Source organism: Misgurnus anguillicaudatus, chromosome 19 (genome assembly GCF_027580225.2).
Source record: "Misgurnus anguillicaudatus chromosome 19, ASM2758022v2, whole genome shotgun sequence".
Classification (NCBI taxonomy): Eukaryota; Metazoa; Chordata; class Actinopteri; order Cypriniformes; family Cobitidae; genus Misgurnus; species Misgurnus anguillicaudatus.
The window spans coordinates 42,749,963-42,762,529 of record NC_073355.2 but is presented as its reverse complement, the minus strand read 5'-3'; the positions used below and the strand labels follow the sequence as shown (position 1 = coordinate 42,762,529).

At 39.6% G+C, this 12,567-nt stretch overlaps 2 protein-coding genes across 2 annotated transcripts in view; both read left to right on the top strand.

Moving 5' to 3' along the window:
- Nucleotides 1-12,567, top strand: part of LOC141351161 (uncharacterized) — a 510,144-nt gene that overhangs the window by 400,522 nt on the left and 97,055 nt on the right. The window lies entirely within an intron of this gene.
- Nucleotides 5,517-12,264, top strand: LOC141351160 (uncharacterized). The gene is made up of 4 exons (XM_073857702.1): nucleotides 5,517-5,744; nucleotides 5,827-5,984; nucleotides 6,069-6,126; nucleotides 6,213-12,264. Exon 4 carries the CDS (start codon nucleotides 6,647-6,649, stop codon nucleotides 10,814-10,816), a length of 4,170 nt encoding a protein of 1,389 aa, XP_073713803.1. The 5' UTR covers nucleotides 5,517-5,744; nucleotides 5,827-5,984; nucleotides 6,069-6,126; nucleotides 6,213-6,646; the 3' UTR covers nucleotides 10,817-12,264.

Here is a 12,567-nt window from a genome sequence, read left to right as displayed (position 1 = left end):
ATATAATTTTACTGATATAATTTTCATTTTACTGATACAGAAAAAGAAAAAATTGACAAACTGGTCAAAATAATTGAAAGGGTCCAAAATTCATATTCACTTTTAAACAATTTGCCGCTGTAATTTTTTTTTTAGCTAATTTTACTGTGATAAATCTCGATTTTTCTGTGGGGAAAGTCATAATTTTCTTTAGGCGTGCCCAACCATTTCTTTCCAAAGTGTCTATTATCCTGTGTCCAACCAATATAGAGTCTAGATTATTTTTGTATTTTATCTTTTAACCAACTAATCTTTGTCATTTTCAAAAACTTTTATTTGGACTTACCAAATACCATTCCTTCCCAAAGTACATATACAAGCCTGTGTCCTAATCTCACTGAGGTACAGAAAAAGGTTTAAAACTGAACATTTCCTGTCACTGGGGTGGTACTTTGAGGTGCCCCTAGGGACTTTTTTCAGAATTACATGCATATACATGTACTTTTCCTCTCACATACACATATGAAACCAATATATAATGAAATGCTCACACACATACAAGTGAAATGCTTTTACAAACACAACTGAAACGCTCTCACACATACAACTGAAAATATTACATTCACAAACACAACTGAAACACGCTCACACACACACAACTGAGATGCTCTAATACATACAATTGAAAATTTAAAGCTCTCACACACACAACTGAAACGCTCTCACACACACAACTGAAACGCTCTCACACACACAACTGAAACGCTCTCACACACACAACTGAAACGCTCTCACACACACAACTGAAACTCTCTCACACGCACAACTGAAACGCTCTCACACGCACAACTGAAACTCTCTCACACGCACAACTGAAACGCTCTCACACGCACAACTGAAACGCTCTCACACGCACAACTGAAACGCTCTCACACGTACAACTGAAACGCTCTCAAACGCTCTCACACACACAACTGAAACGCTCTCACACACACAACTGAAACGCTCTCACACACACAACTGAAACGCTCTCACACACACAACTGAAACACACACAACTGAAACGCTCTCACACGCACAACTGAAACGCTCTCACACGCACAACTGAAACGCTCTCACACGCACAACTGAAACGCTCTCACACGCACAACTGAAACGCTCTCACACGTACAACTGAAACGCTCTCAAACGCTCTCACACACACAACTGAAACGCTCTTACACGTACAACTGAAACGCTCTTACACGTACAACTGAAACGCTCTCACACACACAACTGAAACGCTCTTACACGTACAACTGAAACGCTCTCACACGTACAACTGAAACGCTCTCACACACACAACTGAAATGCTCTCACACACACAACAGAAATGCTTTCACACACACAACTGAAACGCTCTCACACACACAACTGAAACGCTCTCACACGTACAACTGAAACGCTCTCACACGCACACATGAAATGCTCTCACACGTACAACTGAAACGCTCTCACACACACAACTGAAACGCTCTCACACACACAACTGAAACGCTCTCACACGCACAACTGAAACGTTCTCACACGCACAACTGAAACGCTCTCACACGCACAACTGAAACGCTCTCACACGCACAACTGAAACGCTCTCACACACACAACTGGAACGCTCTCACACGTACAACTGAAACGCTCTCACACGTACAACTGAAATGCTCTCACACGTACAACTGAAACGCTCTCACACACACAACTGAAACGCTCTCACACGTACAACTGAAACGCTCTCACACACACAACTGAAACGATCTCACACATACAACTGAAATGCTTTCACACACACAACTGAAACGCTCTCACACACAAAACTGAAACGCTCTCACACGTACAACTGAAACGCTCTCACACGTACAACTGAAACGCTCTCACACGTACAACTGAAACGCTCTCACACGTACAACTGAAACGCTCTCACACACACAACTGAAACGCTCTCACACGTACAACTGAAACGCTCTCACACGTACAACTGAAACGTTCTCACACACACAACTGAAACGCTCTCACACACACAACTGAAATGCTCTCACACACACAACTGAAACGCTCTCACACACACACAACTGAAATGCTCTCACACACACACACACAACTGAAATGCCTTCACACACACAACTGAAATGCTTTCACACACACAACTGAAACGCTCTCACACACACAACTGAAACGCTCTCACACACACAACTGAAAAGCTCTTCAGTATGTTGTGTGAAAGCATTTCAGTACGTTGTGTAAAAGCATTTCAGTATGTTGTGTAAAAGCATTTCAGTATGTTGTGTAAAAGCATTTCAGTATGTTGTGTGAAAGCATTTCAGTATGTTGTGAGAAAGCATTTCAGTATGTTGGGTGAAAGCATTTAAGTATGTTGTGTAAAAGAATTTCAGTATGTTGTGTGAAAGCATTTCAGTATGTTGTGTAAAAGCATTTCAGTATGTTGTGTGAAAGCATTTCAGTTGAAACGGAAGCTGGTTGAAGTCTCCAGTCCAGTTGGTGGCAGTAGTGCACCTCAAGAGACAGAGTGTGCGGGTAAAGGATAAAATAATCATACTGAACCATTTTAACTTGTACGGTAGCTTAAGTTGAGGTATCCTGCAGTTTTTAAATATGCCTAAAAACTTTTATTATCAATTATAAACTATTGTATGGAGTCAAGGGATTGGGGGCGTATATAACTCGCCTGTGTGTAATTGATGACTTTATGATTCTTTTGTGTAATTGATGACTTATGAACTTTGATGTTGATTTTGCACTAAAATTTATTATTTTATTAGGGAAATTTCATTTACATGAATCTAAAATACTATCAACAAAACCCGCCTTTAATCTTTTTTTTTTTGTATAGATTTAAACATTTTCTATGAATCTTTTAAATCAAATCTTAAAAATAAGAAAAAGAAGAAAACATCTCTTATACTGGCAAAAATCTTAACTAGTTTTTTTTTTCTTCTCTGTGTAAAATATGTATGTTAATGTAGTAAGGTCTGTTACGCGTCTCCCCCTGTTATTTATGTTATGTAATGTTGTATGTTTTTTTATGTAATGTTTAGTGAACATGCAATAAAATAATAATAATAATAACCCCCCCCCCCAAAAAAAAAAAAAAACTCGCCTGCGTGTGTTGCGTCATCAGCTTAAATGTATACGCCCCCAATCCCTTGACTCCACACAATAGTTTATAATTGATAATAAAAGTTTTTAGGCATATTTAAAAACTGCAGGATACCTCAACTTAACGCTACTGTACAAGTTAAAATGGTTCAGTACGTTTATTTATCCTTTAACCGCACACTCGGTCTCTTGAGGTGCACTACTACTGCCACCAAAGGTACACATTGTTCCTTTTGGGGTACAATTTTATACCTTAAGGACCTATTGTGTACCCTTTAATGACCAATTTAGTACCAAATAAATGTTAGTGGTACAAAACATTTAACTGTACATTTAAAGGTACAAAATAGGTGCTTAATGTATAATATTGTACCCCATAAGGTACAACATTTCAATGTGTTGTATACCCATAAAAGGTCCAAAACTGAACCTTTTGAGGGTATACCCCAGTGACAGAAAAGGTACAATTTTAAACCTTTTTTTTTCTGACAGTGTGCCTAAACATTTACACATCAAAACTAGAGTACAGTTCACAACTTTTTTTTCTAAAATAATGTTAATCTTCATCATTTAAAATTTGAAGAAGTATTTAGGGTATATCAATGAGCATGTTTTACCGATCAAAATTAGTGAACAGTAACCACTGTAGCACAAAAAAAAACAATATAAAAATGGCGAGGGTTACAGTAATTTTTATTTATTTGGATTCAGGACCGGAGTGGGACTCATTTTCAGTGAGTTCGGCCCACTTAAGTTCACAACGGACTTTTGTTTGCGCTTATTTAAAACCTTTTGCACTTACTTAGGATCTCATAAATGTTTGTTGAAAGGCAAAGTGATCTGTTCTCATCTGTACTGAAGGATTAATACCTATTGAGGGTTCGTCATTTCATCCTCTCTGCCTTTGTGGTGTAAACAACTTTCTTGCTGCCTTCACCACAGGTGTTCATGTAAATGATCTTTCCATCTCTGAAGATATATTATGTGGCACGACATTGAAAAATGAATTCAATGTAAAAAAGAAAATGCTCTCAAACAAATGTACAACACCAGACAAGCAAAAACATTTTAAAACTTTTGTTTTCTGATTTTCTTTAAATAATATATATATGCTATTTATTTTATTGAGACATAAAGAAAACAAAGAAGCAAAAATAAGTAATAAAAACTAAACCAAATAAGCATAATGAACTAATTTAAATAAATGTCATCTTAATGACTAGAAGTTTATGATCTGGAACACAGGCGCCTGTATGTACCGAGCAAACAAATGAATGCAAAAATATGACCGAATGGAAACACCATAAAGTAAAATCAGGAAATTTGGCAGTAAAAGTCACACACTTCCGTCTTGAGGGTGTTATTTACACTTACAGGTACCAATACTTGTGTATTTAATTCTAAGGTTTGGTCAGCAATGAAATAACTAGTTGCATTTCTCTTCCTTCAAGTAAAGGGGTTATACAGACAAACAGGATTTCCAGGGTGCCAAATGGAAGTTACCACCCAGCCCATTTATTGTTTGTGTGCAAGTAACTAACTTAAACTACTATACCCAATCGCCTAAACACATGGCTCAGTCTTCTTGATCAAGTTTATTTCTTTATGAGTGATTATGAATGTGCATGTGATGAAGAATATAATGTATGTCAACTTGATTACTTTCACAGAAGCTTTAACCTGTGCTTGCCAGTTTGACTGTGTTTGCATGACAATATTCAGTCGTCAATCTGATTTTGTTGAGATTAAATGTGACAGTGGTAAATGCTTGACATCACTGGGACTGCATGAGCAGGCCAAGTTTGGAGGTAGTTTTTATTTGTTCTCAGTTGTTAAGATTGTCAAGGTTTTGTTTATGTTTACATAAGTTATCAAACATAAAAGACCTTAGTAGTTGTTATCCGGGACTAGCTGTCAAAATTTGATTGATTTATGACCCCCTTTGACAGGGGGGCGGGACTATCAATCAAAAGCTGTACAATCTGTCTAGGTTTGAGAATCGTATATCAAGGGCTTTAGACAGCGAGTATCCTGTGCGTGTTTTACGATGTGTCAATCAGCTCGTTGTTATTCCTGTGTGTGTGTGTGTTTTATGTCAAGCCTATGCTGTCATGTTTATTGCTGTCAAAATTAAGTTTATAGTTTTAGACTGCGTAGTTTCACAAGCGGACCTGTGCTGTCAGCGATCTTTCTCTCTCTCTCTCGCCCCCACTGTGCGTCTCAATACAGCCTGTCACACAGCGTGTGTGTTGTTGAATCTAAAGTTTTGCAACATCAAAAGTTTCTTTAAAGTCGTGCAAGAATCAAATATATATATATATATATATATATATATATATATATATATATATATATATATATATATATATATATATATATATATATATATATATTAGATGTAACTGGTTAAGCTTAAAGCCGATATTTTCTATCGAAGTATTAGTTTTCTGATCAGACACAAAGTTTCTGATGCTGATATTATATCAGTGTGTGATTGTGTGGGGGTCGTGTGATGTAATCTTTGAAAGTTTTATGACCGAACCTTTATTGGGGAGCGACAAGAGATCTCCGGGATCAGTTTGGATGGAGCAGAGCTGGTATACTCAAACCTGGTGGTACGTATATGTGTTTTACTGGGTCATTCCAACATATTGCGTGATTATTTAAAAACTAAAAATTCGATCTCTGGTCTTGCAGCGAAATTGTCTAAACTGGTATTAACTATTCCTGGTAAATCGCTGAGAAGAGTGGACTGAACAAAAAAGACTGATCAAACAGGCCGGTACCTTGGAACCTCCCGCAGCGTAACAAGGAAATCTTGGAACAAAGAGACGCCGAGTGGCTCGTGCCGACCGGTGTGTATTTATTTAATCCTGTTGTGTTTTAAACAATATGTTTTATTTTAATATTTTCTAATATCAGATGTTATCTGTTAACAGTTTGGATATCAGAGGCAAAGTTTGGATATCGTTGCAAGATCTAGAGCGGATCTCCACGGTACGCTTATACTGCATTAGAAAAAGTTTTAAACAAATATGGCTTATTTAGATATTTTTATAATAATATGTTTTTTCTGTTTACAGTTTAGGATACAGACCACAACGCTTTGGACGTGTCTTTAAAAAAGAGAAAAATCAGAGACTTTGTGGACTTGTCTGGGACATTTTAAACATTTTGTGACATATTGGATTTAAAACATTTCGGATACTGGATACCTGTGTTGATTTGTCCACAGAGCTGGTCGCTTTTTAAAATCACATGGGTAAGTGACTATTATAAATTGTTTTGCTGTTGTTTTAAACTTGTGTTCTTAATACCTTTTGGTTATTTTTTCATCGTTTATTTAAACCGTTTTTATACTCATTTTGGTTTAGAGTTTTTTTCATTGTTTTAAATATATTGTTTGTTTTTGATATTTTATACTCGTTATATTTTTTGGTTTAGTTTTATTGTGTTTACATTGTTTGATTATTTGAATATTTTGGGGTTTCACAGTGTTTCCGAATATTGTGGTAAAATGGCCCAAAAACGTTATTCCGACTCTGGTTGTGACCAGGCGAATAAAATTATAAGGCGCGATCAATCCACGTTTGATATATTTGATTATGAATTGGGGATGCAAATACTGATAGAAACTGTCAGAGCTATGAATGGAAATCAAAGTAATGTAGACGGATTCGCAGACTTGATAAGTATGGTCGATCCCCGTTCACAGCCCCCTCCAGAGCCGAGTATGGTCTTAGATCCTGATGTTTTAAATACGCATCAGGTTTTTGAGATTCCAGAAGATGGTTTAATAAATCAACAGATTGAACCTGGAACTTCAGATACTGGTTTCATCAATAATCAAATTGAACCACAGGTTCCAGGTTCTGATCTAAACGATCATCAGGTTCTCGCCGGGGGATCTGAGAATTTACATGTTCAACACGGTGGTGAGGGGTCGGACGATCCCCATCATAATTCTGAAATGGCTGATATGGGTCTAACCCCCGACGATGTTGAGAGGCTTGTGAGAGACGGAGGTGAATTTAATGGTTATACCGTCGTTCCTCGTACAAGATTTAACAGTCTGGAAATACTTAGGAATATAAATCTGAGGGCAATAGCTTCTACAGATATGGCATCCTACGTTCTATTTCTGGATGGCGTTCTAAACGATATAGTCTCAATATCTAGAATATTAGGTGGCGATGGGGGGGTAATAAATGTAATAATAAGAGGAGAGTCATTAATGTCGGACGTTAATGCATTGCTTACGCCAGCCAACGATTATAGCGTTTCCGCGCTGTCAGACCAACTTGAAAATATCATGCAAAGCAACAGGGCCGTGTGCGTTGATGACAATCTGATGTTAAAGGTGTCTATTGTCAGAAGCAAAAACGGCGGTGGTGGTGCTCGCAGAAAATTCCGCGATCTAGCACACAACGAGGTTATAAAAAGAAATAGAATGAATCTTTTTTGCCCCGCTAATATGTCTGACAAGCTATGCTTTGCACTTTGTCTGGCACACTTTTTGAATCCCCAAAAAACAGACCCTGAATTAGTGCCCATAGCTGCTTCCATTCAAAAGAACGCTGGATTTTCAATCCAAGACATGATACGCTTTAATGACGTCGCATTGTTCGAGAGATTGTTAAACATCAAAATTGTAGTTTTCCACAGATCAAGCACAGGTGCTTTGGAAAAATACATGACAAAAAATAAGCCCCACTACAAGACGGTGTTTCTCTATCTGTCCGATAGTCATTATTTCATGATAAAAAAATTGAAAGCCTTTATCGGGAGCGATTACGTCTGCGACTATTGCTACGACGGCTTTTCTAATAAAAGAGATCACAGGTGCAAATACGCCTGTGACATATGCAATGCCCCCGACTGCTACAAACACCCTGTGAAGACGATACACTGTGGTGATTGTTTGAGGTACTGCAAATCAGAATATTGTTATGAAATGCATAAAAAACCTCCACTGAGTCAGCAGTTTTCCCAGTGTGACGTGACCAAATACTGTCCAACATGTAATCGACGCTATTACATTAGCGGTGACAAACCAAAGCCACACAAATGCATGCCAGAGAAGTGCATGCATTGTGGCGTAGAGTTGACACCCGATGGGGCTCATCAGTGCTTTATTCAGCCCTTAAGGCTCGAGACCCCCGGTGAGAAATACATCTTCTATGATTTTGAGACGCGTTACGAGGGTGGTAAGCATGTTGCAAATTTTGTATGCGCCATCACTTTTGCGGGTGAAGAATTCACAGCAGAGGGCACTGACTGTGTTGCACAGCTCGTGCAGAGATTCAGACACCCCAGGTACACCGACTACACGTGGATAGCCCACAACGCTTCCGGCTTTGACAATTTTATTCTTTTGGAATATTTCACAAAGGTGGGGCTCACTCTTAAAATTACGATGCAAGGCTGTCGTTTGATATTAATGTTTGACGAAAGTTTCAAACAAAGATTTCTCGACAGTTTCTCATTTCTCCCAATGCGGCTAGCCAAGACAGCATCTGCCATGAATCTGACCTGTGCAGAGAAGGGTTATTTTCCACATCACTTTAACCGGGTGGAGAATGAAAACTACATAGGTCCATATCCGGACAAAAAAATGTACGGATATGACACAATGTCAGAGAAGGAGAGGGAACAGTTTGATGAATGGTACAAGACCGTAGAGGGTGAAGTATTTGACTTTAAAAAAGAGCTGGCGCTTTACGGCAAGACTGATGTTGTTTTGTTGAGAGAGGCGTGCATGAAATATCGTGATGAGTTTATACAATGCACAGCACTTGACCCCTTCAGATACACAACTCTGGCATCGTGCTGCATGGCAGTGTACAAGACCCATTACCTGCAGAGAGACACACTAGCGTTGACGCACAACGGTGCCTACCTGACTAAAAACAAAGCCTATTCAAACGCCTCCATCGAATGGCTTGAATATGTCAGCCATTCGCGCGGGGTCGATGTCCAGCACGCGTTAAATCGTGGCGAGATGTCGTTCGGATCCTACCATCTGGACGGTTATTACGTCAATAACGGCCAAAATCAAAACCAAAATCATATTCATAACAATAATAATGAAAGACACGCTCTGGAATTCCTTGGTTGTATGTGGCACAGTCACTCTTGCAAATTTAAAGAATATGACATTCATCCTGTGACAAAATTGACGCACGCTGTACACAGAAGACAGCATGAGGCCAAAATGGAGGTTTTGGAGAAGGGGTATGGGTTGAATGTCGAGGTGATGTGGGAGTGTGAATGGAACGCTGCTAAGCGGACTGATCCTGACGTAATAGCGTTTATGGCCACTTACACGCACCCCGAGAGACTGAAACCCCGCGACGCTCTATTTGGAGGTCGTACTAACGCGTACAAACTCTATCATAAAGCCGCTGAAGGTGAGAAAATCAGATATGTTGATTTTACAAGTCTGTACCCCTTCTGTCAGGCCAAGAAGTGCTACCCGATAGGACATCCCCAGATAATTTTAAAGGATTTTGAACCCCTTGAAAATTATTACGGGCTTATCAAAGCATCAGTGTTACCCCCAAGAAAACTGCTGCACCCCGTGCTCCCATACAGAGCCAATAATAAACTAAATTTCCCTCTCTGCGCAACCTGCTGTGAGGAGCAGAATCAGTCGACCCCCTGCGATCACACAGATGAGAAGCGAATGCTTTCAGGGTGTTGGGTGAGTCTCGAGCTGTTAAAGGCTATCGAGAAGGGTTACGTCGTGACAAAAGTGGATGAAGTGTGGCATTTTCCCCAATCCTCAGAGACCTTGTTTTGTGAATATGTCAAAACATTTTTACAATACAAGCAAGAGGCCAGCGGGTACCCCGCACACGTAGTGACAGAACAGGACAAACAGGCATACATTGCTGATTACTTTGAGAAAGAGGGGATACAAATGAATCCTGATAAGATAAGCCTTAACCCCGCGAGACGATCTATCAATAAGCTGTTGCTAAACAGTTTGTGGGGTCGTTTTTCTATGCGAGAAAATCTCCCCAACACTGTGTTGCTCTCAGATCCGGAAGAGTTTACGAGATACATTTTTGGCATGGCGTACGAGATTAAACACTTTTCGTTTGTGTCAGACAAGGTAGCTCTAGTGCAATGGATCCATCCGGACGGCAAAGGCGCGCGCACGCGTGACATAAACATATTTCTCGGCGCCTTTACTACAGCCCACGCGCGTCTAGAATTGTATGATCTTATGGACAGGCTCAATGAGCGTGTGCTTTACAGCGATACAGACAGCGTGATTTTCACGTCTAAAGACGGCGACTGGGATCCACCGCTGGGGCCGTATCTAGGTAATTTGACTGATGAAATTGGGGATGATGATTTTGCGGTCGAGTTTGTGTCGTGCGGGCCAAAAACATACGCATACCGCACCGCAAAGGGGCGCACGGTCCTAAAGGCCAAAGGCATCGTGCAAAATTATACAAACTCCCAAATTATCACATTAGACACACTGGTTGATCTTGTCCGTGATTATGTTAATGAGGGTGATCCTGACAGACACGTGCTAGCCTCTGCTGACAGCATTGTGAGGAATAAAAGACACCTCACGCTCCACAACAAAACAGTTGTGAAGAAGTTTAAGCTCGTATACAACAAGCGAGTAATAAACAAAAAAGAATTGACAACGTTTCCGTATGGATTTTGATAACGTTTTTGGGCATAAAGGTGTACGGGATGCTAAAGGCCACGACTTTAGGCTACAGCATCCCTTCTCTTTAATTGTAGCAGGACCATCCAATAGTGGGAAATCAATCTTTGTTAAGATGTTGTTGGAAAATGCTGTAAATTTGATTTCTGAAAAGATTGAGAATATTGTAATTATATATGAATGTTGGCAAAAAATGTATGAAGAAATATCAAAAATGTACAAAATTAAATTCATTGAAGGGATACCGCAGACTCTGAATGACGACCATTTGTTTCCTGTTAATAAAACATCTCTGCTAATTCTAGACGATGTCATGCGTGATGCTTCTGGAAACATCGAAGTGGAAAAGGCATTCACTCAGTATGTACACCACAGAAACTTGAGCGTTATTTATATTGTACAGAATTTATTTTGCCAGGGAAAGTCGAGCAGGACAATAGCTTTGAACACAAATTATCTAATTCTTTTTAAAAACCCCAGAGACACAAATCAGGTCATGGTTCTAGCCAGACAGATGTACCCCGGAGAAACAAAATATTTTATGGAGGCTTACAAAGACGCCACCAGTCAGCCTTTTGGTTATCTTATGATTGACTATAAAGCCAAAACACCGGAGCTGTATCGTCTCAGAACAGATTTGCTTTCACCGTATCCAGTGGTGTACGTCCAGAAAAGAAAACAGAGAACTTGAACATGTCTGATAGACTTTGTAGAAACCTCCCTCTTTTAAAACTTCTATTAAAATCAACACCCAAACAGAGACGTGTTATTCTACAATCTGCTACGGATGATCTCGTGGTGGCATTGTGCGAACTAGCTCTTAATTTATTACACGGACATATACCTCTAAAACATGTGCAGTACCAAAAATTGAAAAAGAAGAAACGTGAGTTAAAAATCGTTGCGGACAAGAAGATTAGTGTCGGAAGAAAGAGACGTTTGATAAACCAGCAGGGGGGTTTCCTTCTACCCCTCCTAAGCGTCGCTATCCCTTTTATTACCAGCCTGATTGCCTCTAGATAAAACCAGAGCATGGAATTTACGGAGAAAATGTATCTAGTACCGCAGCACCAGCTGGATAAACTAAAGACCGAATCGCCTCGCGAGTCTATTCAACAGAGCGTCGAGAGCGATATGGATGAATCTATACGAAATATTTTACACAGAAATGATTTGGACGCTTATGAAAAGGCAAAGCTGTACTCGAACGCCTTACAGAGATTTTTAACAATCGCCAAACACAGAGACCGGGAAGTCAACACTTTAACATTAAGCCTTCCCCCATCTGATCACACAGATAAGGAACAAACTACTTTGGATGTTAAGGATAATGCCGCAGACGATGTTGTGGCTGATGTGTTAAACAACGCACCGCAAAAAAGTTTAAAAAACATCAGGTACATTTTAGATAAAATGTCTAAAGCTAAAGATGTAACTTCATGGACAGGTTCAGGGGAATTTGTGTTTAGGGGAAGACCTATACACGGGTCCCATTTGTTTGATTTGGTGAAAAGCGTTACCGCATCGCATAAGATCAGAGACGAACACAGACCTGTAGGTTGGTCAGAGTTTTTAGAGGCGATCTCGTTGTTGAATTTGCCTTATTCTATACTACCAAACCATGCCGTTAGACAGGCTGTTCAGTCTTTTAAATCGGGGACATCACCTGGTGTGTCGGCTCATTATGGAAAAAGTAAAAAACGCAGATCTCGGGCTCGGGCATCTGTTATTCTGCCGGATGAACCCCT